The following is a 27,904-nucleotide window of genomic DNA, read 5'->3' as shown; positions in this document are numbered from 1 at the left end:
AACGCCTCTCCAGAGAGCAAACGGATCTGCTCATGCGCGAGCAAATAGGTAGGTTAATTCTGATACATGCAATGACTATCCATTATGACATTTTTATATTTATGTAGCCTACACAATAATATTATTTTACACTGTAATCCTTAATTTTTTTATATTTGGCATTGTTGTGGGCTGCTGCGCGTCCTTGTGTGTAATAAGCAAAGTGAACTCGCGTTGTGGACCTGCCCAGAGGCACATTCTATATTAATGTGCTCTTTAAATAACCAAAAAATAATAATTTGCGCCATTGACTTTCGACTTTAGACCAGGTTTGAGTTGGTCAATGGTGCAGTCTATTTTCAGTTCCTCAAAATAGCAACGCGCCAACAATGTGCTTGAACACACCTCTTTTTTAGACCAGCACGCCCATGGGCGCACAAATGGGCGCAAATGCATTTGTTATTTAAACAACGTGGCGCAGGATGGGAAAATGAGAACTGCATCGGGCTGAAACTTGCAAAAACACTTGCTCCGGGTGGATAGGGCCCATTGAGTTCAACAACATTAGTCTGTTTAGTTGCAGATGCAGATGCCTGGCAACTCCTTTTTCATGTCAGCATTAGCTTATTGCCTGCAAAGTCTGATGAATATCATAAGTGTGCCTTTATGAGAGCTTTTACTGTAATGTCAATCATTCCTCTCAACTCAATTTTAGCTACAAGATTCAACAAGCAAATCTGGCATTACCACCAAAGCACAGATTTCAAGTTTCATGGATGGAAAACCAGATGTTAACTAATTTTCCAAAACATATTCAAAAGCTATTTAAAAATAAAAAAAGGAAGAATTTCTGCTGAAGCTCGAGCCAAAATGTCAGTGGAAAATGTCTGTCATTAAGAAAAACAATCCCGTCTTATCTCTAGAGAAAATCTGATGTATGTGTAGGTATTTTATTAATGAGAGAAATGTGAACATTTGAACACTATCAAAGTGCATTTAGTGACTCTATGCACTCCAAACAAAAATCCTGCACAATTACAATTTGTGACCTAAAAACCTAATCTTTCAAGCATGTCAGCAAAATGATTGGTGTGAGTGCTCTTCAAACAGCTACAATGTAAAATCCCTTAAGGCCTCATGAAAGACACTGTTTGTGTGGTGAAGTTTTCATGTTTCAACTTGAGAGGAGTATATACGTCAAACTGGACTGTCAAAACACACAAATTGCATTATTTGTGAGATCTAATACCTGAAATAAGCCTCCTTTGCATTAAATACTCCGTTAAATACAGTCCCTCTTGCAAAAAAAGACTTTCACATTCCTACTTTCACAGTCAATTGTTCAAGGCCCAGATCATGAGCAGCAGTTTTCCAAATAAATTTGTTCCCCTACACTGCATTCCAGCTCTACAGAGGTGACACGCACACACACACACACACACACACACACATGGGTCTACAAGCTTTTTAACAGCTGTAGCAATTTCACCATTTCACAAAAGCATTACTGATTAATTTTTACAATGAGAATGCATGTGACATTTGTGTCTCTAACTGACCAAAAGAACATTTTAATAGGCTACATATTTACATATATTTAACGTTATAATGACATTTTGCTTAATTGTAGACAGTGGTGTTGAATTCTCATCCTGTAACATAATACATCCACTAAAACTACTTCTTACACATTTGCTGAAGAGCTCTGAATTACCCATCATCTCTGTATTTATTTTTATTAGATCTCTTTCAAGGGCAGCAGTGGCAGAAAAGATGGCAGAAAAGAAATGGATAGTCAAAAATCCATATGTTTGATGTTGAAATAGACTTGTTATATTGTATATTGCAGATTACAATGTTGCAATCTAAAAACAGATGTTTTATGCATGATTTCCTGGACATACACATATGGCATGATATATGTTGCATGCACATCAAAGCTGCTCCTAATGCATTTGTGCTGCAGATGCTGGTAAATCAACTCCACTTACATATTGGCAGGACAAAAGTTGACCTAGATATAAACCAAAAAACAATAAAAGATGCTATCGCAACTCTGACAGTAAATCACTGGTGCAAAAAAAGAAAGAAATAGTATTATTAATTAATCTACATGTATGTTAATTTATAATGTGTGTATATGTATGTATGTATACATGCATGATTTGATAAAAATAATAAACACGTTTATATTTTATAAAATATTAATTGTAAAATAGTATCAAATTAATATTTGTTAAATTAATTTAACAAATATTTTTAAATTTTTAAAAAGTATTTATTAAAAGTAATTTTAATAAATATATAAACTTGTAAATAACCTATTTACATATAAATGAAATGTTTCTTGAGCAGCAAGTTGGTATATTAGAATGATTTCTGAAGGATCATGTGACACTGAAGACTGGTGTAATGAAATGCAGCTTTGATCACAGCAATTAAGTTTTAACATACTCTTCTTACTGTATTTTTAATCAAATAAATGCAGCCTTTGTGAGCAGAAAAGACTTCTTTCAAAAACATCAATGAATATTGAAACTCTGAATTACTCTAAACGTTTGCCCCCCACAGTGTGTGTGTGTGTAACTAAGAATAAAATGCGAAAATCAGTATCAGTCTGAAATCATTCTCATTTGTCATTATTAAAATCTATGGCAGCCCAGCTGAAGACCCTTTGAATTGTGGCACGGGACTGTGGTTTTGTTCATATGTTTACATTCCTGGGGAGCACACGTGTGTCTGCATTTACCTGCACATTAAAACCAGTCAATAAAAAAAGAAACACTGATCCATCACACACATACAGCAACTAAAAACTCAGACCCTCATCAGAGCTCAAACACGTGTGTGTGTGTGTGTGTGAACATGAGGCCCACAGAAGCACCCAAAAAGTAGAAAATGCTATGTCTTACGTGTTGACTGTGGATGATGATGGGCTGGTACTGGTGGAAGTCAGTCTGGATCACACACACTTTCTTATCCATCCTCAGCACAGGCTCAGGCTCCCATCCTGCTGTCTCCTCCACGAACGCAGAGGAAGTGAAGCGTATGTTACCTGAGCCGGGCTAAACGCTCACAGGGGGAGGAACTCCAGCACAAAAAGAAAACATCAGACTCCCTCTGACACTCTCCACCTCCTCACAAACACACACACACACACGATTGTTTCTGTGAATTGTGGGGACTTTCCATATACTTCTATTAACTTTATACTGACCAAACAATATTTTCTATCCCCTAAGCCTACCCCTTACAGAAAACCTGTTTGCATTGTTACTCTTGCAGATAAACGTATAATTGTTAATATTTTTCCCCTCGTGGGGACCACAGGCCAGTCCCCACAATGTCAAAAAATTCAGGTTTTACTATCCTTGTGGGGATATTTGGTCCCCACAATAAACACACACACGCCTCACTAAAAATCACACACACTCAGCAGGGATTCACACAGATTCACTTTCTCTGTCATTACTAAACAGCTATCATTGTCTTTTAGATTTTTTAATGTTTTTGAAAGAAGTCTCTTCTGCTCACCATTGCTGCATTTATTTGATCAAAAATACAGTAAAAATAGTGAATTATTACAATTTCAAATAATTATTTAATTTGTATTGTTTTCTGTGTGAATGTGTAAAAATGTCATTTATTCCTGACTCTGATCAAAGCTGAATTTTCATCATCATTACTCCAGTCTTCAGTGTCACATGACCCTTCAGAAATCATTCTAATATACTGATTTACTGCTCAAGAAACATTTCTGATTATTATCAATCTTGAAAACGGTTGTGCTGCTGCCTTTTATTGTGGAAACCATTTATTTTGCAGGATTCTGTGATGAATGGAAAGTTCAAAAGATCAGCATGTATTAAATTTTTATTTATAAATGTCTTTATGTCTGTCACTTTTGAAACATTTAATGCTTTGCTTAATAAAATAATTAATTTCTTTCAAAGATATCTTATCAAAAGTTATAGGCCTATCAAACTTTTGAATGGTAGGTACAGAGCCTGATCCCATGAAAATGCGTATAAATAGGAGCCTACACCAAATAAAAATGAAAACTCCTGGTATTGATACACAAAAAAAAAAAAAAAGGACTTTGGCATATATATGATACAAACGTGTCTGGCGTGCATATAAAATGCAGTTTTCACATACATATGACACGCATCTACCCCACAACCCTAATCCTACCCATCGCGTAGCATATACACACCAATGTCCGTTTTTGCATATCAATGCCACAAGTTTTCATTTTTATTTGCCGTACTATTTATACGCACTTTCATGAGATCGGGTTGGTATAAACGTTCTAACAAGATACAGTATATTTAAGTTAGAATACATATAAACTAAGATATTGTAATATTTTGCATGCTTAAAATGCACAACATCGGCATCGGGCGATTGAATAAAAAAATATGCTGATAAGCCTATGCCTTGACAAATAGCTCAAATGTGCTCAGGGTTTGATAGCGATTAGATCACATCAGAAGTACGGAACATGGTGGTGGGAAAGATTTGGGGTGGAATTTAAAAATAGGCAGCGGATATTTGCACTTAGTGTAAATAGCAATGGATTCTATTTACACCAAGTGAAAATAGCAGTATTTTTTACCGATATGTAATTTACACTAAGTGCAAATAGCTATACATTCTATTTACACTGTTAAAATAGCAAGATTTTCTGCTATTTATATTACTTATTTATATTACTGCAATTATCGGCACCTCAGTATTATAGTGCATTACAAAACAGTACGCAATAATAACATATTGAGCGTAAATTATATTTTTAATTCAAATGATTAAATGGATGCCACCTTATTGGGACAATAAAGCCCTCCCTACACCTCCCTAAACCTACCCGATACTTTTATTTTCAACTTTTTGATTATAGGCCTATCCTTAATTTTCATTGAAAATAAATGCCTTTCTAATGCAATATGAGATTTGAAAAGGGAGAAAAAAGTTCGGCAAAAGGCTGACCCGAACTCGGGTCGATCGCGTCAAAAAGCATGCATCTACACCACCGAAACTGATGCTAATTTAGCATCTTTTTTTTAGTCTTAACTAATCCAATCACATGTTATTGGGTGGAGTTAGTGTAAATAGCCTTTGCCAACAAGGTGGGCTATTTGCACTTAGTGTAGATAGACACTCTGATGATTTGCGTTCTCTCGCAAAGATATTTAATAATACTATTGATCAAGCAGAATAGCCCAGAATACTAAAAACGCTTAAGGTAGGCTAATGAATGAAGACAGAACGGAACATAGTGTTTTCTATGGGGAGAAAAAGCTTAACGTGCAGGGCGTTGCGGTTCATATTCTGGGCTATTCTGCTTTATTGCTAATAGTAATATTATTAATATTCATATTAGCCTAATAATTGTATTGTTATTTATTATCGAATTTGGTCCTCCAATGTCACATGACCTGTATGACCCTTATGAACCTCTCAGCAGGGGCCTAATGCCCGTTTTATTTACTTAGGGGGCGCTGTTGGCCTACTTGTAATGAAATGAAAGTAAAATACACAAATTGCATTAAGATACTTGTGTTTGTGAATAAATAAAGCAGTATCGACGTCATAAAATCACGATTCTGTTTTGATTTAAAGGTCAGAAGCTATAGCTTGCATGAATAAAAATGACACTTGTAAATTAAATAATTCGATTTATTTAGTAACATGTCATTTATTTTTTCAAATGGATTATGAAAACTTAAATATAAGGAGCTCTAAAAGTTTCAGCTGCATCTGTCTGAGAAAAACACACACAGCAGAGATTACTCTCATTAAAAAAAAAGAAAGATAAAAACTTTAGTAAAGTTTATTCTACACTGTAAAAAAGTTCTCAATTTTTTGTTTTTACAGTGCTGTAAAAAAAAAATCAAAATTTGAGAAAACTTCAAAGTTTAAGGCAACCAGCTTCAGCAGATTTGAGTTTTCTCAACTTCTTGTATTCAGTTTATATAACAAAAAGATGAGAACTCAAAAATCTGCTGAAGCCTTAAACTTTGAAGTTGTCTCAAGTTTTTGCTCAAAACTAACCAAAATTAAAAAAATAATATTTATAATTTCCGCACAAGAGAAACTTGTTGTTTCAAAACAAAGGGAAATATATATCGTATCAGAGTTTTGAAATACCAGCTATTCTTTTTTTTTTTTTTACAGAAAATCCAATCAGCAGTAAGACCACCGTTTCTTATTCAGCTGTAATAGGCTAAATGTCAGGTTTTTTTTGTTTGGTTTAGTTTTTTTGTGGAGTTTGTACATGATCATTGTTGATGTTCATGAGTGTTTGATGAGCCTCAGTGCCGACGCTCCTTTCTAAAGTTAAAAATGCCATAGGCTTATGAGACCTGATGAGAAAGGCTCATCTGGCACCAAACAATAATTACCTTAGACATGGAAAAATGTCAAGCAAGATCTTCAGCCTTTCACAACACAACAGAGAGAAACGGCCTGAGGAGTTACTAATGATTCCGATGGGAAAATATGAGCTCCATGTGGTCTGATCCTCAATGACTTGATCATCTTCACTCGAGCCAAACACCAGCTCTAATAATCACTGATCTGATGACACATGCTCATCCAACCCAGTCCATGTTTCTTCATCCTAATGGACCATCCCCTCTCAAGCTTGTATAGGCATGTACTGTATATAGGGAGACGGGGGCACGTTGTCACAAGGTCCATATCTCAGTCTCTGTAAGGGTTTGTACATACGGTGAGCTTCTTCAGCAGTGTTTGATGCTGATTTCAAATATCCAGTCCATATGATACAATTACAATTTTTTAAGAAAACTCCAGTTTCATTATATTTTCACCAAGTAGCAGTCAAAATCAAAATAATTAAACACACTCGTATATTTGGACAAGCGAGAACTAAAAAATGAAGATGTTCTCAGGATGAGGGTATTTTTTCATAAATGATATGGCGGGGCAACTTGTAACATGAATTTAAATACATTTCATATATTATTAATGTAATCTTTTAATTAAATTGTTTGCCATAAAAATATATATTTTTTTAAAGGATCTTTTATGCAATGAGTGTTTCATGAATTGTGTTTTAAATTATTGAAATTTAAGAGTAGATTCCTATTTGGGCAAGTTGTCACATACATTGTTATTTTATGCAATCCATAAATTATTATTATTATTTGCCAAAAAAAATGTTTCCATTTTTATCTTTTACATTTTTGCTGTTTCATTGACTATTTTGTGTTTTAAATTTTTACATTTTGTTGGCAGATTCCTATTAGGGCATGTTGTCATGTGATGTTATTAGCTGTACTTTTCCTGAGTGGTTTTCTTGTAGCTGAGACTCTATGCAGAAATAGACGTACCCTGAGAAATATTTCCTCTATACGTACAGTGTGGATGTATAATAAATATTTATGACAAACACTGAACGCACTGAAGCAGGTCAAGAGTTCAGTGTGAGCGCTGAGGTCAGATTAGTGTGATGTATTACAGCACATTTCTAAGTCGTGCTCTCTTCTGAGTGTTTACTCTGTAGTACATCGCCAGAGATTTATGAACTGAGAGCAATATTCTCCTTCACAGCATGTGTTCAAACAAGAGCTACCGGTCGAGCTAAAGCCCTTTATTTCAGTGACTCTGATATCAATCAAAATACCAAAACAATAGGCAGAATTCAGCGTAAAGCCATTAGACCGAGAAGCTCATCAGATTGCTGTCTGGATTCATGCCATCTCACTCTGAATGCTGCTTTTGTTTGGTCTCTATATTCATATTAAACGATAACCCACATTTCTCTTTGTATGCGTGCCAGTGTGCTGAGCTCTTGAATATACAGCGATCCTTTCACCTGAACTCCACTCACTATTTAAACCGCTGACATGCTTTATCTTCAGGAATTTGGGATGCTTTAATTGATGCCTTTTTCCATCCTAAAATAAAAGTCTGAATCAGGAGAGAAATGTGCACAGCCCAAGCACAGTTTATATGCCAAAACAGTTTCTTACAAACACGCAGCTTTTCTCTACATTTCTCCAAATCTGATGAAGAAACAAACTCATCTACATCTTGGATGGCCTGAGAGTGAACACATTTTTATTTTAGCTGAACTACTCCTTTAAATGCAATGTCTTGGTCTGGCAAGTGATATAAACCATTTCTATGTCAAACTTTACTCCATGTTAATGGTGATCCTGGCCAGGTGCCGTAGCCGTGTAAACACACATGCATGCGTGCCAGGGTCTTTACTGATGTATCCAGTCAGACAACCAGCACAAATTCCACCTGGACAGATCACCTCCCAAAATTAAAGCATGTCAGGACAAGCATAATATTAAGCTTACAGTAGGACTTCGGTATTAAAGATCGAATCAGTTTTCTTCGCTGCCATCCGTGTCTTATGACGTTTGAAGAGTGCATGGAAATCAGTTAGATTGACTCTTTCTCACTGATAATCCTTACATCAGTGAGGTTAATGTATCATGCAATATTTTTTATTTGAAGTCCTTTTGATGCATTCTCTGCCAAGCATTTCCCCAAATATAAACCACATAGACATGAAGCAGTCCGGCTGCTGGTGAAGTGTTTAATCTTCCAAAGAGAAGCACAGTCAAATATCTAGAACAACAAAATATCAAAATGTGTAACATCGTTTCCTCGATTACACAGAGATTTATATCTTGACACAGGTTTTTGATGGCAAACTTTATTGGAATGAAATCTGAGACACTTGTAGCGCCATCTATTGGAAGTAGAAATGAACATTTTTTTTTAGAAAATGCATTGAAAAAATTTGAGTATTAGCAAAGGATACATAATTGAAACACTTAAGTACTAAAAATATTTTTTTAATATTCAGTAGTTCAAATTTATTTTTATTTATTCAAAAAGGTTTACTTGGAGAATAAATATGGGTCCATAGAGACGAGGGGAAGGCTGCTAATTAATTTGGAAAAAGATTGTGTGTGTGTGTGTGTGTGTGTGTGTGTGTGTGTGTGTGTGTGTGTAATCTCTGTGTGTAATAGGATCAATCTCACATGCTGGACAGCTGAGCCAAATTCCCACTGATTTACATTAATCCCATAGTGTAGTGAAACACAGCAGGTGCCGCTCTCACCTAATATACTTTCTTGAAATCAATCGCTGTTCGCTGCTGTACTGAGAGTAGCCGCATGAACACAAGCAGCTCATACGCTATTCACCTCTGTATACCACAATATTTTTGTCCGTTTCATATATTTTGATCTCATACAGGCTGCCGGATGGGAGAAGCTGTACCATACTGTCCCAAATAAACACTGACAGGTTTTCTGTGGTGCTGCATAAAAGAAATAAACATGAAAATATCATTAAAACAACTGTATTGTGACAGATATGTGGCAGAAAGAGAGTCATACCTGACAACATCAGCAAAATACGGCACATCCAGATCCAGATTTTTATGGTCAAGAGGTTTCATGATGGCCTCCTAAAAACAAACATAACTTATTAACAATGTTTAGCCCTTGCACGTGTGCATATATGATTTGCTAAAATAAAAATTACATTTAAAAATAAAAATGAAGAATAATAACAAATTTGACAATGACTTAAAATATGTCCATGTTAAAGATAGAATTTATTAGTAAAAAACAATGTTTAGTTATGTTAAATTAACTCAAATATAAATATTAAATTCAGGTATTTTTATTTATTAAGTGTACAGATGGCCGTACCTCAATATAATCCTTCAGATCAGTAAGGTTCATTACCATTCCTGTGTTTCTGTCAATCTATGAAAACAAATAACCATTTTATGCATGTACAAATATTACAATACACCAGATTCTTCAGTATTAAAATGTGCTTTTTTTTTTTTTTACCTAACATGGTTGTTACATACCTTTCCACGAACTGTCACTTCAACTAGAAAAATGTAAGCAACAACAACTTGTTTACTTGTGTGCATGAATGAAATATGAGACATAATCATTACTAAGGTTAACGATGTATGTGATCATAATTTATTGCCAGTACATGTATAATAACTTACCTGTGTAGTTATGACCATGGCCATTAGGATTGTTGCATTTTCCAAATATTCTTTTGTTCTCCTCATCACTTAAAGATTTGCTAAAATAAATAATTTAATAAAAAAAAATTATAATAATAAAAATTAATACTACCACCACCACTACTACTCGGTTACTACTTCTACTACTAATTAGTATTATTATTTAAATTAATACTTTTGCCAATGACTTAAAATAAGCAGCTGTTAACATTTAGTCAGGCTGGTAAAAAACTACATTTCCCATAATTCCTTCGTGTTGACGCAACATGTTTCGGACTTCCTGCAACAGTTTGCAATTATTATTCAGAATTCAGACTGATTGTTGGAATAATGTGCATAGATTTACCCAAACCCAGATTCACATTTTGCTTGTTGAAATGAGAAAGGTTCACGATGCAAAGTGTAAAGTACAACGACAGCGTTCAACGGATGTATGCAGAGCTGTACTGCGATATCGACATAAAACCAGACTTACTATCGACCACAAAGCGCATTAGGGGAGGTTAGAAGGCAAACCGTGGTTTATTTGCTCACAGTAACTTACCTGTGTAAACGATGGCAGGCGCTGAAGCTCTGCACGCGCGTGATGAAGCCGATGCGCTCAGACATGATGATGAAGATGAATAGGAGAGTGTGTTTATGATGCTTTATAATCACAGCTGCACTGCACTGGAGCTTCACGCTATAATAATATACATTTCATGATTTTCAGTTCAATTTCAGTTTAGTGGAGGCGTGGCTTCATCGATCCGCCCCCATGCATAACATGCTAATCTATTATATATCATTACATCAGCACTTTCCTCGTGCATGATTCTGCTCATGAGCGTCATGTGTCTTCCAAATTATTCACGTTTTTCTGCATTTTATAATATCATTTAATGTTAAATTAAAATGAAATATTACATCTCAATTATAACTATAAATACATTTAATTAATTTATACATTATTATTATAAAACATATTCATTGTTATTAATATGAAAAATTACCGCTGTGCAAAAAGCATATATAATCTCATTGCAAAATATGGATCCTGACAAATATAGCATACAAGGCAAACAGTAACAACTACAATATTGTGATTTAATCAAATATTATTGTCCGTATTTTGATCGCGCGCGCGCACACACACATTTAATTATATATTCATTAATAATATTGTAGCATAATATTGTACATTTGTTTTGTAACAACATATAATATGCTTTAATCTGAATATTATTAACGTTTTTGTGCATATGCGTTGATTTTATAATGATACCAAAAATATGTTACCAGTTCTTTATCTCTAATATTAATCCCATATTACATTTGCATGTACAAAATATGTATGCAAAATATGTACCTTGATAAATGTACGTGTAGGCAAACATTAGATCTAATTTTTCACAATGATTTAACTAGAATCATTTTGTACCATATTGATATATAAAAATACAAGGAGTAAGAAAATATATTCTATTGTTATCAATATCAGCAACACGAAGTGCATAGAAAATTGTCAATGTTTCCCAAACTGGGTTTGAGAAGGAACTGCAGGGGGGTGAAAAACTAATATTTAATAAAATCATACAAATGTTAAATTAAAACAAATAATTTTAAAATGACTCAAAATATAGCCTAACACTTACTCAAAAAAATTAAAATGTATTTGTTTACCTGCCATTTGGCCATAACCAGTGTCAGAGAACATGCAAATGTGATGCTTCATTATTAAAATATTTATTTTAAAATCTCAGGAGTACTTCAAATGAAATGATATTAGGTGAAGATCATTATATTAGAGGATCAGATGACAAATAAATTTGTGAATTTGTGCATTCTAATGACAAACATACCTTCCTAAGTAATACATGGTAAAATAACCGACTGAGTGAGAATTCAAATAAAAATGAATGTGTTCATCAGTAATTGATGCAGTGTTGAAACACTTCTTAAAGCTGAAATGATTTTTGCAAATCCAATGGTCAAATGCTGTATAGCCGCCTGAATTATGACTGATCTCTGTGTTAATTTCCACAAAACTGGAAGACTTTCTGTTATTTTTATTATATATAAAACTGTATATAACAATGTTATCTCTGTGTAATCCAAATATTATTCATGTTTTTTTTTGTGTGTTGATCTTATAATATTATTGTTACATAGCTTATCATAAAATTTAAATTATATATTATAAATAACATTTATTAACATATAAATTAGTTACCACTGTGCAAAAAAAAAAAAAAATGTTCTTGAACACTCTCACAAACCAAAAATAGTAAAAGTGTTGGTTCGTAAACTGTACTGTAGAATGATATTAATTTGCATGCACTCACTGCAAAAGGGACCTTAATTAACACACATGTAGGCAAACATCACCCCAGTAAACTGGTTTTGTAATAGCATGCTGCCATATTGTGGTTTAATCCGAATGCATCAAATAAGATCAGGAGGTCTCCTGCTGTTACATAAACTCATAGTCTTTCAAGACTAACTCCTTGTCTGCCAACTATCAAATCAAAAGTCGCTTCAGCTATAATCACTTTGTTCTCTTTAATCCTCGGTTGAGTTTAAATAGCAGACAGTGCCATTATCCTGGACACTCAGTTACAGTTCACAAAATGGGCAATGCTAAAAGTGGAGCGCTTTCCAAAGAGCTTCTGGAGGAGCTGAAGATGAACACCAAGTACAGCGAGGAGCAGCTTTACACCTGGTACCAGAAGTTCCTGACAGGCCGCATCAGCCAGGAGCAGTTTGAGAGCATCTACGCCAGCTTCTTCCCCGACGCCGATCCCAAGGCTTACGCTCAGCACGTCTTCAGGAGCTTCGACGCTAACAGCGACGGGACGCTGGACTTTAAAGAGTACATCGTGGCTCTGCATCTGACATCCTCAAGGAAGACCGTCGAGAAGCTGGAGTGGGCCTTCGCTCTGTACGACGTGGACAGGAACGGCACCATCACCAAAAACGAGATTCATGAAATAGTGAAGGTGAAAACTAGCACAGATTGATGTAGACATTGTAATCATTGCTGGGTGGATTGCTTACAAATTGTAGTCCATTACTGATTACAGATTGCATGACGGAAATTGTAGTTTGTAATGTAATCCATTGGATTACACATTAGGTGATTGTATTCTGACTTTTAGATTACTTTAGATTGAAAATTGCCTATGTGAGTAGTTCCCTAAAACTGGAAGGCTTTCCAAATGTAAATAAGTGGTAGAATGTTTTAAAAAATTAAGGAAAATTATGGGAGTAATCCAGATTACATGTAATCAGTTACTGCCCAGCATTTATTGTAATGTACTCTCATCAGAATATGTACAGTCTCTTTGCTCTTCTTTGCAGTCAATATTTAACATGATCTCCAAAGAAGACCAGAAAAAACTTCTGGATGATGAGAATACTCCTGAAAAACGAACAGATAAAATTTGGGACTTCTTTGGGAAAAAAGAAAACGGTAAGCGAGTTTTAGTATGTGTTGCATTATAAATGTGTGACAAAGATACATCCCCTTTAACAGAATAAGCTTTATTGAGTTTTGAAGAATGCATTTTCTCTGTATCATCATCAGGTAAAATTACAGAGGGCGAGTTCATTCAAGGAGTTATGGACAATAAGAACATCCTCCGTCTGATTCAGTTTGACGAACCACAAAAGGTCCAAGAGAGGCTCAAAGAGAAGCAATAATGTTTTTTTTTTTGTTTTTTTGTTTTTTAATTGCTGCTGGCTTGCGTTTTACTACGATCTGATTCTTTTGCTTCATGTGCACTGTAATGCTTTTGATTTCTGCTGTTATGTGTGGTCCGAGATTTCAATACAATATGTGCCTTGAAATATACATGTAATAATGCTGCAATAGAAAACATGAAACGAAATGGACAGATAAAAATGGAAAAGCTGGATATCTAGACACTGAGTTACAGTGAAATACACAGATACAATCAGTCCACTGGCAAGAAAGAGTCAAAGACATGGTCACATTCACAGTCATCGCAAATCATGTGCTGTGAAACCACATGCAAATTATGTAAATAATCCACAATTTTGCTTCAGACTCGTTTGCTCATGAATAAAACGCTATATGTAACAGTCATGCAAACAGTTTAATTTTAGTATTCTACTAGTACTACTTATGTTTTACATTGAGTAGCATTCTATTATTACCAGTATACATGCATAAACATTAAGACACCAAGGGTTTTTCCAGATATCGGATCTTCCAATAGGCTGTTTGACCAAATAAACATACAATGAGGGAGAAATTTGTTGTCTAATTGTTCTGTTAATTTAATTGCACTGCCTTTGCAAAGTAAAAAAAAAAAAAAAAAACATCAAAATGCAGATTAAGATGCAAATCAATGTGCAATTAAAAAAGTGTCTCTCAACTGGTGCATTTTGACAAACAAAAATGCAGGAAAAGATACAAAGCTAAATGAATATTAAATTGCATTTAAATTTGACCCCAAAATGCAAGAAAAATGCAAATCTAAATGCAATAAATTGCATTTAAAGGTGGGGTATGTCATTTTTCAAAAACACTTTAGAAAACTGAGTTGGGGCCGAGCACCAAAACAAACTTGTAGCCAATCAGCGTGTCTACTCATGATGTGGAGGAGAGAGCGTTCAGTGAACAGGACGGCCATTAGCCGAGCCGAGCGACAGAAAGAGAGATGGCGGATAAAAAAACAAAAGAGGAAAATATCTGCGGAACGATAAGCCAAGAAGTGGGACCCGTGTAAATATCGGATCAGCTTTCCAGCGCTGGAGAGAACTCAAGGAGCGGAAGGCCTGCGATCGGACGCCGAGGTTGCTTTGTTTATTCCCGATAGGTGAGCAATACACTGGATGTGCCACGCCACAACAGCTAAAGTCTGCCTACACTGGACGCGATAAAGCGACCCATTAAAATCATTTGAAATTTGTGTCAGCATGTCATAAATAGAACGCAGCAGCAGTTTTCTGTCGGAGATTTGTTGTACCGCACAGCATCCAGTGTAGACAGCATCACTGATTATAATAGGTGTCTTCGACTTGAAGCGGTGCTGCGAAGAATGATCAGTGTATGATATCAAAGTTCTGCGAGAGCGATTCGAAAGCATAAGGATCTGTCTGATCTCTTATCGCTCTCGCGGTACTTTGTTATAAACTGATCATTCTGCACAGCGCCGCTTCAAGTTCAACACACCTAGCCTGCGTCCCAATATGCATACTATCCATCCTAAATTCTATGTGAATTTTCAATACTATTTAGGGCAGATATTGTGGGTAGTATGCACTTTGGGACACAGGGCTACTGACTGGGTGTAGTGGGTGTAGACATGGTGTAACATTGGTTTTGCTTTGTTTCACAGAACTAATCGTTGCCTGGGTTGCATACGCTACATATGTGTGGGGCGGAGCTATCAAAATAGGGGCGAAACCATGGGCGTCGGAACCATTGTATGTGGGTGGGACAGGACCCACACACTTTTGAAGACCAAAGACATTGGACCCACCCACTTTTCCCGTGTCTAATTCAGCGAATATGTCCGTGCACTTTTCAGAGTGCTGTCAGTCAAATCCATGACGAATGCCCTAGTAGATTAAACTCCATTTAGCTACAGCCTTGAATTTCACACTGCTGCTTCCTCAAATCTATTCCACTTGGCTAATTCAGTCCATATAACTCCATTCTGTGTTTTCACTAGTTACTCGCGCCTGCTGCACTACCGCGACACAGCAAAGTAAACAAAGCATCTTGGCGTATCTGCTGCTCAGATACACCTAACCCTTCCCGGTACTTTATTTAAACTTTTCCATTATTTCCTTCATTTTTATTTTTTATTGAAAACAAATGTCTTTCCGATACAATATGAGATGTGAAAAGGGAGAAGAACCATTTCTCCAAAAGGCGGACGTGAACTCAGGTCGCTCGTGTCAAAAACACTACATGATTTACCACCTGTGCCACTGAAGATGTGTTAAAATAGCCGTCGTTTGTAATGCTGTAACTTTAGTGGGCATAGGTAATGTAAATAACACCTGCCAACAAGGAGGCCTGTTTCCGTTAATTAAAAGGCACCAGACTACAGAAAATGGCAAATACTCCCAGTAATTTTTTTTCTGGGGGAGGACCCACCCACATGTATTTTGCTTCCGACACCCATGTGTGAGACTCTTTTGGCATAGGGGCATGTTTGTTTTGGTGATTTCAAATATCAACACTGGCTACCAGAAATCGCTTACCCCACCTTTAACAATATTATCTAGCATAGTTAGGAGAACAAAGTCTTCATGTCCTTCCATGTTTTCACTACTCTTGCTGTTCAATGAACTATTGTTGAATTGGCCATTATTTGACCACTGCAATTTCAAATAAACAACAAAAGAACTTTGTCGGGAATTTCAAAGCTTAGATTGTGGAGCTCCATCCAAACACCTTGCATTATATACAAAAATCAGGTATCAAAAACATCATGGAAGCCATTTACAGTAGTTAAAGTATATATATATACATCCTTAATTACATATTTATAGAAAAATAATTCTGAAACGGGGGCCAATGACAGACGTTAAAACTCACTCTCCTCTATGATCTCCTCCATCGTCTCTCCTAAAGTCATTTCCCCATCACTGCTGGAGAGGCTCTTCCTCGTGTAAAACTCCAGGCCGGAGCTCCGCCCACACATCACGTCCTCTGCTGATTGGACGGCCACCTGCAGCGGATGTCCCTGTGTGGGGGCGTGGCTTCCCTCCTCATTGGATTCGCTCTGTTCTGTGGTTTGTCCGGGTCTCTTTTGTGAGCACTTCCACAGGTGTTTGGGGTGAATATCTGCAAAGCAGTTGTGTACCTCGAAGTGATTGGAGGAAATGAACAGCTGCCACCTCTTCTTCAGCTCAGCCTGGACCTGGAGGACACGTTGCCAAAGTTAGGTCTATGGTCAAACATATTCTCACACTTAACCTTTTAAGTAAGGGAACAACATTTTGCAAATGCTGTAAGACCCTCAAAATACACAATTGTTTATCTTCTTTTTCCCCCCCAGGTTTTTACAATTATTTTTTAAAAGAAATAACCACTAATGAAATGTTTCAAGTTCAGGTCTATATATATCTTCAGGTATATATGAAGCACTGTTAGGTCTCAAAAATACTTTTTGTAAAATGATCTATGAAGTTATTTATTTTTTTCCTTTCCCTCATATCTCACACACTTTTGGGACACGATTTCGATGATAAACATGAATATGTACATCTACTGACAAACCACTGCAACATGCAAAATGCATCCATTTTTTCATCTGAAAGTTTATGCAAATAAAATACATTTATTTTGTTTGACAAAGTTTCAGAGTAATATTTGTTTACATGTTTTGTAAGAAATAACCATGTTAGTTTCATACATTTGGATTTTTTTTGAGCAATCATGAGTTATAAATTCAAAGGAATTGAATTACATTTTATTTATTCCAATGGGGTTAATACCAGTAATGATCAGATTATATGTTCTTATCAATTTCATACAATGGCATAGATACAGTATATAGATATATAAAAATGAGATAAAACAAATCTCATCAGTATGGAAAAAATATCTAGATATTCTGCATCATAGGTTTTTTTGGTGTGGTACAGGTGTAGTTATAAATTCCAAAGAATTTCTCACTTTTTTAATTAATAAAAGGGGTAAATGCAGTAATAACATGGCACTAACATAGTAACATTTACAATTTTGAAATGTTTCTTTATTAATGAGAAGTTGCTGATTATAAATTATAAAACAACAGGACAGGAATGTGAAAATAGTATCTAGATTTTAAATGAATTATGAGGGTTAAAGTTCAAATATCTTCACCAAACGTACCTCTCCATTTGCAAAGCAGTATAGTACTGCAACTAAAAGACCCTGTTGAACAATAAAGCTCACAGTTAGAGGTAAAATACAATTTAAAATGATTTTTCAATGTTGTACATCAAGTTTACAGTACAGTTACAAACACATAATTCAGTGAACTACTTGCCTTTTCTTTGTAATCACTGGTGAAATTCACGAGCAATTTCTGAATAAACCCAATTTTTTTTCAGTGTTCTAGTCAACAAGGAAAAACAAGCATTTTGTCACCTGGAAAGAGCTCAGGGTCAGATTGACGAAGTTTCGAGCGTAGCGGCTGCTTCCCTCAACTGATTCATCTATAATTAAGGTAAAGACGATCTCATGGACCCCGAGTAGAGGAATCAACACAAGCGTTGCTCTGGCTAGACTGAGAAACAGATGCAAATCACATGAAACGAGTCTTGTCACCATCAGTTGTATATGGGCAAATGTATTTCAGATAAACCAGTGACTAACCTGTATCTGTAGTCAGTGAACTTCAGCTGGTCAGCCTTTAACTTAGACAGCAAAAGTCTGATGATTTTAAGAAAAATGCAAAAAATGACCTGAAAGACAAGTGAGCGTATGATTATATCAACATTTTACTTGTGTTTGATTCATATTTCCTTACAAGTATCGACTGAGTGGTAATTAAGTATAGATTATTTTTGTTATTACTATATCTTTTATCAAAATTGATTTAATTTCACTGAAATTAATAACAAAAGTTGTATTTGTTTTCGCATGCATGTTTATCCACTGACTTTTTTGAGAATGATTGGGTGTAAATTAAGTTGATTTTATTATTTTTAATACCCTATATTTAATCAAAATTTATTTAAATTTGTTGCAAAATTATCTGATTTTACATGTTTACTAAGCAACTATTTACTAGTGCTGTGGCTGCTGTCAAAAGATTAATCACGATTAATCACATCCAAAATAAAAGTTTTTGTTTATGTAGGTGTACTGTTCATATTATTATATGTGTATATATATATATATATATATATATATATATATATATATATATATATATACACAGTAAATATTTAGAAAATATTTACATGTATATATTTATAATCTTAGATTTTATATTATATATAAATATATTGAAAATATAAACATATTTTTTTTCTTAAACATACACATGCATGTGTTTGTATACATAATATACACATTATACGCACATATATTATATGTAAACAAAAACTTTTATTTTGGAATATAATTGTGATTAATCTTTTGACACCATTAATACATACACACATAGACTCTTTTATATATTTTTATGATTTATAGAATGAAATTTATTACAAAAGGATTTAGGATTTTACATGTACATTTATTAACTGATGATCTGCCTCTGAATAATAAAGGCTTGTACAGCTTGTAATCAGCGGTGATGCAGAACGACCGGTTTGATCCACTGTAACTGTTATGTTTTCCGGCTCGTTCCCATGAGCTCGTGACCAGCATGAGACGTGACACGAGGAACGGCTTCAGCTACAGTGAAATCAGCATTACAGCATGACAGCAGAACAGATGTAAACCAACTAACCCTGCTTTTCTCCTTCCACAGTCTTCATATTAAATATGGCATCAAAAGAAAACAACTACAAAAGAAAAACAAGCCATTTTAAATTAAATTCACAAGGCATTATACTCACAATCACTGATAATGTTATTGGGACTCTAATTATCCACCAGATCCATCCGATGTTATTTAACCAACAGCTTTAGAAAAAGGAAACATATTATTATTTATAAATAATACATAAATGATTTACCAAATTTATTTTAACTATAGTTACAATTATTTATTAAGAAATATAATGTCATTATATACATGAGAACTTTTTTTGAAGATTACTGGAGTACATTTAACAAAAAAAAATACAATTTAACAGTTTAAAAGTAATTATTTGTGAAATTGAATATTAATTTCTGACTGCAAATAGTTTTAAAGTTAATCCTACACCATTTATTCAGTGCATATCATTACCAAGAACATTTATTCCACCATAAAATACCTCCTCACCCGAATGATTTGATGTATTACATACAAAACTCCTTTTTAAAGTGTGAATCAGAAGTATAACTGGCACATACCTTTTATTTTCATACAACGTTTTGGCAACAGTCCAGGGAATCACAAACAGTAATGGAGTTCCTGAATGAGTTCATTGGATAAAGTCGGAGAATGAATAAGTCATATTTAAATGTATGACATATTTTAAAGAAAATAAAAAAGTAAACAGTATTTTTTATGTAGTAAAAAACAAGCCTCACCCCATCCTATAATCATATATTTCTTAAGAAGTCTTTTCCTGGTCAGAACAACAGTGAACAGTAGCGTATGCAGGAATATCGCCTCCACTAACAGCCAGAAGAAATTACACCCAACAAAATATTCCAGCGACACCTTGGAGGCCTTGCAGATGAATAAAATCTGGAAGGTTGACATTTATATTACTGCATTTGTCTTGTCTTTGTTTTTTTAAATAACATTCAGTACGTTTTGCAGACTTGCTCAGATGTAATTCCTTGAAATAATTGCATTATTTGAAAGATCAGGCCCTTTCTGACAGAGCATGCTGAACAACTTCTTGTCCAGGCCCTTGTAATTTCTAGGCTGGACTACTGCAATGCTCTTCTGGCTGGACTTCCATCAAACCTCTACAAATGATTCAGAATGCAGCGGCACAACTGGTCTTCAACGAGCCCAATAGAGCCCATGTTACACCTCTCTTTATCTGCTTGCACTGGCTACTAGTCGCAGCTCGCATCAAGTTCAAGACACTGATGCTTGCATATAAAACAACCACAGGCTCAGCACACGTCTACTTCCACTCACTATTACAAATCTACATCCCCTCCAGAAGCCTGAGATCTGCTAGTGAGCGACACATCGTGGTACCATCACAGAAAGGCTCAAAATCACTCTCCAGAACATTCTCGTTCACCATTGGTGGAATGATCTTCCCACTCCTATCCAGAGCGCTGGATCCCTGTCAATCTTCAAGCAATAACTGAAAGCTCATCTCTTTCTACACTACTTGACTTCATCCTAAACTTTAAAAAACCTTTATCTTTATCTTTATTTATTCCTTCCCTTGCTAGCTTGTACTTATTTGAACAATGCCTGAGACTTGGTGTTACAAGCACTTTGTCTGATTGCCTCTTCAAGATGAATCTTGAAGTATTCCCCTTCATGTATTCTATATGAATCTATATGTATTCCCCAAATTTAAGTTGCTTTGGATAAAAGCGTCTGCAAAACGACTAAATGTAAATGTAAATAATTCCACAAAACTAAAAAAATCTAAAAACAGACATAAGCAAAAGTTTCTGTACCGTAGATTTTGTGTAGCTGTTCCAACCGATCTCATCCCTGGGCAGGTTGGTATATGTAACATGTAATATAACCTCCTTGATAATTACTGCTATTGCTCTAAATATGAATGATACAAAGAGATTCATGTGGATGTAGTTCCTCGTACAGTGAAGCTTCCTGAAAACAACAGGTAAAAATTATTTATTTCTTGGTCAGGGACAAATAAAATTAGGATATCAGATATCTGGAGCCAGCTCTGGGCTGGAACAGAATAAAGGACCGGACAGGACAGAATGGAATCTATTTGATTAATGAAAACAAAGCTTGGAAATGTAAGTACAAAAATAAATCAAATTATGTAAGTACAGTGACAGAGAACATTGGTTAAATGTCAGCATAGTGTCTACATTCCAAATTATTCAATGGTTTGTCGTCATCTGTACGACTAATGGCATAGAATCCAGCATTAACCAGTGAGATTATGATTAAAGCGTTATGAGAAATAGTGAAGGAAACCATTATTGCAAGCTATCTTAAAGTTATACTAAGAAACATAAGGGGACCAAACACCGAGCCCTGCAGAACACCGCTCACCTCAGAAGACTCATGATCAGAACAGCCAAGCAAAGAGAGGAAAATGACAGTGAGTATCCTACAATGGACACGACTCTCAGCACAGACTGCCGAAACACTTCTTCCTGTGTATGCAGGATACTATTGTAAAAATCATTCCGTGACGGAAATCATATTTTTAATGTTCGGTAGCAATATTCACCTCGGACTTGAAAAAATAATGGTTTTCACACTCTGACTGATTTCTCCATACGGTGCTGGAATTCTCCTCAGTTTTCCAGGTCCCGTTGACCGTGCATTCCTTGTACACGTTTCCAGTAGCACCTGAAAACGAACACCATACATTTCTTATGTTTACAGTGTCTAATTAGAAAATACATTATCAGTCAAACATTTGGAATCATTAGGATTTTTTAATGTTTTTGAATGAAGTCTCTTCTGTTCACCAAGACTGCATTTATTTGGTACAGTAAAATATTATTACAATATAAAATAACTCTTTTCTTTGTGAATAAATTGTAAAATGTAGATTATTCCTGTGATCAAATCTGAATTTTCAGCATCGTTACTCCAGTCTTCAGTGTCTCGTGATCCTTCAGAAATCATTGTAACATACTGACTTGGTGCTTGGATTTACATTTTAAAATATATTACAATACAAAAACAGTTATTTTAATAATAATTCACAATATTGCTGTTTTTCTGTATCAAATAAATGCAGCCTTGGTGAGCATTATATTAATAATACATTAATTAATAATATAATTTTATTTTTAGTTCAGAAAGTAAAGCTACACAATGCAGTGATACAACTTTTTAACTATATTAAGTGTTAAACTAGAATGGAATAAGTGACCTTCTTTGATCCACGGTAAATAAGGAGGGCAGGGTACAGATACAATCCCAGGAGATGAATGTGGCCAACAGGCAAAAACATCAAATGTTCCATTGCAGAAAATTCCTATAGGGTGATTTGTACAAGAGATAAGTATAATCTGTATGTGTGTATGTATATATATATATATATATATATATATTTAGAGAAATATTTACACATTTCAACTGGTTTCACTCACCAGTTCCAGTAGGGAAAGTGGCTTTCAGGAATCGTGTACAGTTCTCTTGATATTCACCACGTTTATAGATCAGATCATCCAGGACGGAGCCCATGACCTTTACAAAACCATAATACATGACATTTACTGGCTGTTAAGGTGTGGATTTAGAGTAAGCATTGCACAATGAGTGATAATGAGATCTTATGGTTTCACTGGCTTGATATACGATTAATGGCACCTTTTCAAACACAAGATGGCAGTATTTATAACTGTTCTCAGAGGAAAGGTCTATGTTGTTCTCCCAAACATATCTTTCTCTCTTTTAGCAATAACTTTATCAAGCTTTTAGTCACCAATTTTGCGTTTTTAGAAGTTTCTAATTTGAATCTTGTTTTATTAGATCTCGAATAATAACACCAAAGAGTGCTGTGTGCTTGCCATTGGAGGTGATATTAAACACATTTTCATTTCTGATACGATGAACAGATAAATATTTACATTCTTCCTAATTTACAATGCCAGCTCTTGAACATCAGTTGCTTGGATGCGTTCTTGTTACTCATTTTCAGATACTCTGAATACTGGGCTTAATGTTTTCATGCTATAATAATTAGGGCTAGAGGTAATAAAACACTGCTAAAGATATTAATACTTATAATAAACTTATTAATGTGAATAGTGTACATCTATATTAAATCATATTTAAAGTGAGTAATCTAAATGAGCAATACTTATAGATGTATTTAAGCCACATTTTGTAATAGAAAAACCAGTGTGTTTTACAAAAACCATACTAACATTTATTACACGAACTGTATTACAAGAGCACTTTAAGCACATAAAATGAGTGCATCCTCCTGATCTGACAGTATATGCACAAATAGCAGGATTTACTGGACAAAACCCTATTCTGAGGTTGAAAATCAACATCTCACTTCTGTTTTATAATATGATTGCAATCCTGTTACTGCATATTTACCCAACTGATGCATTTGATTCAGCGTAATCTGTTTAATTTGATAAATAAGATTTACTCAGAACTTTCACCTAAATGTTAACAAATCCTAGAAATATCATGTCTGCACAGACAAGGGAGGGTTATAACCTTCTCCGATGTACTGTAACTCTACTGAGCTCACAAAGATTGCACAAAACTGTATATGCTGACATTTGACACAATTGTGAAAGTGACCAACATGCACACAGACACTTTTGTATTTTAGAGTTGTTTATCTATTTTTTGTGCATAATCAATTCAATAATCATAAAAAAACCAACAACAACATTTTTTATTTTTTTATTTATTTAAAAGCTTAAAATAAAATGTGGCATCCGATTTAATGACAGTTTACAAGAATTTGTACATTTCAAAACTACTAATTTGCAGTTGATAAGTGTGTGGAAAATATATCAGACTCCTCTCAGTTAAACTGTTACTAAGAAAGCACTTAGGCTATATTTCCATACAGGTTTTAATAGCAACTTGCAAAACTGTCCACCGTTTACAGGCTCTTGTATACCTTTTTATAAGTTGCACTGCATCGTAAATGTTTAATCACATTATAAATGTTTAAGAGACCTTTACACAAATCACATTCAGATTATCATATCTGGAGCATATTTTGCAATGTTTCTCCAACACTGCCGAACTCTCTCTGTGCTAATCTCCAGAGATTCATGTCTGTCTGCAAAACGTTCAAGGTATGTGGATTTATGAGAGCTTAAATAACAACATATGGGCAGAGATATGCCTAGGTATCCGTTTATAATAATATCAAGATATAGCATTTGATATATGATTCGGTCCACAAACAAATTTTTGCATAAAAAGTGTTTTTATTTAAATAATTACAAAGCAACGGCAAGTAACACACTGAATTATGCATGCAATATTGAAGTAGAAAAACTGAAATAATATTTTCTTGTAAAATGTCGGTATAATTTATAATGTTCCAATAATTTGCAACTTTGAAAAACTAATGATTTCTACTTTTATTATTTTATCTACTGCAAGTTACTTTTTAACTTATTATTAGGCCAAAAAACATTTATATAGGATGTAATTTGAAAACATTTTCACAAAATAAATTTGTATTACATTTTGAAGTAGAAGTAAAACGCAACATCATCTGTAGATCGTATAATCTTCCAATAATTTTCTTATAAAATATTTTGCCATAATTAAAGAATTCTTTTTTTTTATCCTATTAACTATCCTAATAACTTAGAATAAAAAGGGAACTTAAGAAACCTAATTTTATTTTTAATTATTTTATTATTATTTTATATTATTTTTTCTACTTCAAGTTATTTTTTAACCAAGTTTGATTCAGAAATTGCTAGTATATTTCACAAATAGTTACAAAGAAAATATACTCAACTGAAGTAAAGACTGAAACAGTATTTTCTTGTAAAACAGTGTATTGACTGCAGTTTGCAAAGCTAAAAAGTATCAAATGAACTTTTTCTAGACCCTTCTGAAGTAATTTGACAGTGATGTGCAGAGACGTATGTGTGAATGTCATTGGCTCACCTGGCCGCTGTAGAGAAGAATCCAGAGCTGAACTCTGAGCGCCGCTCTTCTCTCCACGAGCAGCATGAACATGGCTCAATATTCACCTGTCCATGAACAGAGCTCCAGCACGTCACACCGTGTCCCTCAGGCCACCGCAGCTCCTCTCACTCATAGCGTTTCCTGTCCTCAAGCATTCGGCTGCTCTGGTCTGGATGAGAGCGGGAGCCTCAGAGTTCACACACTCCGGTCCTTCTGTTGCCTAATCTCCAAATGAGAGCGCCTGCGCTGCTTCACTCAGTCCTGCTTCACTTCTGGCCCTTCCCAGCCAATCAAGATAAGGCAAGAGACGAGAACTTCACTGTTACGGTTTATGAAACACAAAGCATACACAGGTTTTAAAGAGAACAATTCAGTTACAGCATCTGAGCATTTCATCAATAGTTTCATATGTATTATTAGATCATCAAAACTGTAGGAACATGGGAGAGAAAGAAATATTGGTCACCGAGTCAGCTTCATTTTAATGCAGCCTGCAAAATATAAAATGCAAGAACAAAAATGATTTCAAAAAGCTTTATAACTATAATTGAAAAAAACAACAACTAACAAGTTCCACGTAGGTCACAAAACAGGGCCTGAAAACTAAGTCATCTTTTATTTTTAAAATTTTTATTTTATTTAATTTTTATATTAAAATAATAACAATAATATCTTTTTTTTATCCATAGCATTTTTTATTCAACAACCAAAATAATAATAATAATAATAAATAAACATAAATAAATAAATAAAATAAAAGACCAGTAAAGAGAGGATATTCAGAAAATATTCAAGTTATATAGTTAAATATTATACAAGCTGTTTTGTTTCCTATTTGGTTGAATTTTAACCCTGTTACTAAAATGTAGGAGATTTGAAACCTTTTTTAGCATAACAATTACATTTTTAACATACAATTAAACAAAAACTGCAACAATATGCCAGAAACGGTAACACAGTTTCAAACATTTAACTTGTTAAGGGCATGTTTGGGGACCAAATGTTTGCTTGAAGCTGCTGATAAATTTATATTTGCAATAAATTGAAGAAAAATAATAGTTTTGATAATATTCTTTACAATAACTTGGGCAACAGGGTTGAATTTTTGAGCTTGTGGACTGCAGTCGACACTACATTTGTCAAAATATTAATAAAATGCATGAATAGGACATCAAGCCATACCACATTTGTTGAAAGTACCCATCATAAATTTGCTTACATCACAATAAATCACAGTTATGAGCCAGCCATCACCTAAAAGCCACAGCCATTTGTCAAATAAAACTAATAAATAACACCAGACGCCTCTGCTCTTACTGTACCGCAGCCCAAGCTAATAGAAATGAACTTCACTAGACCTTCAGCAGCATGTAAGCACTTCACTCGTTAGGATAATTACCTGCCATAATATACAATTATCCACTTTTAACAAAGTCTACTAATAGGGATAGGAATTTAATGTTCTTCATTCAGGAAGTCAATTACGATGCATTAACAAAATTGAAGTAAATTGACTGGCATGCATTAATGCAACATTCATATCATCATCAGACAAACTTGCACATTTGCATTTGCTTTTTCCACTTTAATGACATGCATATTTTGCATATATTAAAATATCAACATCTACTGCTATTAAGTTTAATATCTAAATCTCTTAAGTAAAGGCTATTATCACTTTGCAAAGGAGTTATACTAATGCAATTGAAACCAATGAACAATAGCAAATACTTACATGTAAGAGCTCATCTCAAGTGTAGAGAAGACTTCTGAGAATTTAAGGAACATCTTAAGCATCTTCTATTAAGATATTCAAATGATGATCCCTGTGAATTTGTCATTTTGAAACCTAATAGTTTAATGAACAAATTCTCTGCTCATGAAGTAAATCTGATGGATTCTTGTCCATCTGTATGAAAGTGAGTCACGACTGCTGCATGCATGTGTCCGGTCAGCTTTCCTGCGTTTGAAGCTACGTGTCCCGTAGATGTAAACAAAATGGGCAACGAACTTGTGCAGTCTGACAGTCTGAAGCTGAAGTGAGTTCTCATGATCTCTCTCACAGGGTCAAGATGAGCCACAGATATACAAAACAGAACATATGATAAACAAATGCGCAGAAACATCGAACTAACTCTTACATCACTGACAGCCGTGTTTAACATCAAGAGCTTCAAAAATAGCCAAATCAGAACTGCTATATGATGAAGGATATACACTGCTGGTCAAACGCTTGGATTCATTTTATTTCTCTTTTTCTAACGGAGACTGTATTTATTTGATAAAAAATGCAGTAAAAATTGTGGAATATTTTTACTGTTTAAAATAGCTGTTTTCCGTGTTAAAATGTGATTTATTGATGTGTTCAAAGCTGAATTTTCAGCATCATTACTCCAGTCTTTAGTCTCACATGAAATGTCACAGAAATCAGTCTAAGATGCTGATTTGCTGCTTAAGAAACATTTCTGATTATTATCAATGTTGAAAACAGTTGCGCTGCCGAATAATTTTGTGG

At 34.6% G+C, this 27,904-nt stretch overlaps 3 protein-coding genes across 5 annotated transcripts; 1 reads left to right on the top strand and 2 right to left on the bottom strand.

Moving 5' to 3' along the window:
- Positions 1 to 8,535: 8,535 nt before the first annotated feature.
- On the bottom strand, positions 8,536 to 10,843 carry LOC306851994 (6-pyruvoyl tetrahydrobiopterin synthase-like). Of its 3 annotated transcripts, XR_013782546.1 has the most exons (7): positions 10,566 to 10,756; positions 10,001 to 10,080; positions 9,851 to 9,873; positions 9,684 to 9,740; positions 9,366 to 9,436; positions 9,086 to 9,286; positions 8,540 to 8,710 (listed from the first exon to the last, which is right to left on the bottom strand). XR_013782546.1 is itself a non-coding variant. In XM_079388553.1 (6 exons), the coding sequence occupies exons 1-6, from the start codon at positions 10,628 to 10,630 to the stop codon at positions 9,163 to 9,165; spliced, it is 420 nt and encodes a 139-aa protein (XP_079244679.1). In that variant the 5' UTR covers positions 10,631 to 10,843; the 3' UTR covers positions 8,536 to 9,162. The 3 variants fall into 3 exon arrangements, 2 of the variants coding, with proteins under 2 accessions (XP_079244679.1, XP_079244678.1); XM_079388553.1 differs by having other exon boundaries at positions 8,536 to 9,286; positions 10,566 to 10,843; XM_079388552.1 differs by lacking the exon at positions 8,540 to 8,710 and having other exon boundaries at positions 9,117 to 9,436; positions 10,566 to 10,750.
- A 1,787-nt stretch (positions 10,844 to 12,630) lies between these two features.
- LOC306852095 (recoverin-like) lies at positions 12,631 to 14,274 on the top strand (the record flags this gene model as incomplete). Its single annotated transcript, XM_079388725.1, has 3 exons — positions 12,631 to 12,999; positions 13,361 to 13,472; positions 13,587 to 14,274. The coding sequence occupies 3 exons, from the start codon at positions 12,631 to 12,633 to the stop codon at positions 13,700 to 13,702; spliced, it is 597 nt and encodes a 198-aa protein (XP_079244851.1). The 3' UTR covers positions 13,703 to 14,274.
- A 1,566-nt stretch (positions 14,275 to 15,840) lies between these two features.
- On the bottom strand, positions 15,841 to 25,440 carry LOC306851988 (glucagon-like peptide 2 receptor; the record flags this gene model as incomplete). The annotated part of the gene is made up of 13 exons (XM_079388535.1): positions 15,841 to 16,902; positions 17,859 to 17,900; positions 18,117 to 18,255; positions 18,345 to 18,433; positions 19,538 to 19,604; positions 19,980 to 20,040; positions 20,160 to 20,319; positions 21,225 to 21,381; positions 21,799 to 21,902; positions 21,980 to 22,101; positions 22,634 to 22,738; positions 22,854 to 22,950; positions 25,369 to 25,440. 13 exons carry the CDS (start codon positions 25,438 to 25,440, stop codon positions 16,567 to 16,569), a joined length of 1,551 nt encoding a protein of 516 aa, XP_079244661.1. The 3' UTR covers positions 15,841 to 16,566.
- Between the last annotated feature and the right edge of the window lie 2,464 nt (positions 25,441 to 27,904).

Source organism: Barbus barbus (genome assembly GCF_936440315.1).
Source record: "Barbus barbus genome assembly, chromosome: 32".
Taxonomy (NCBI): domain Eukaryota; kingdom Metazoa; phylum Chordata; class Actinopteri; order Cypriniformes; family Cyprinidae; genus Barbus; species Barbus barbus.
This window is presented reverse-complemented; position numbering and strand designations above follow the sequence as displayed.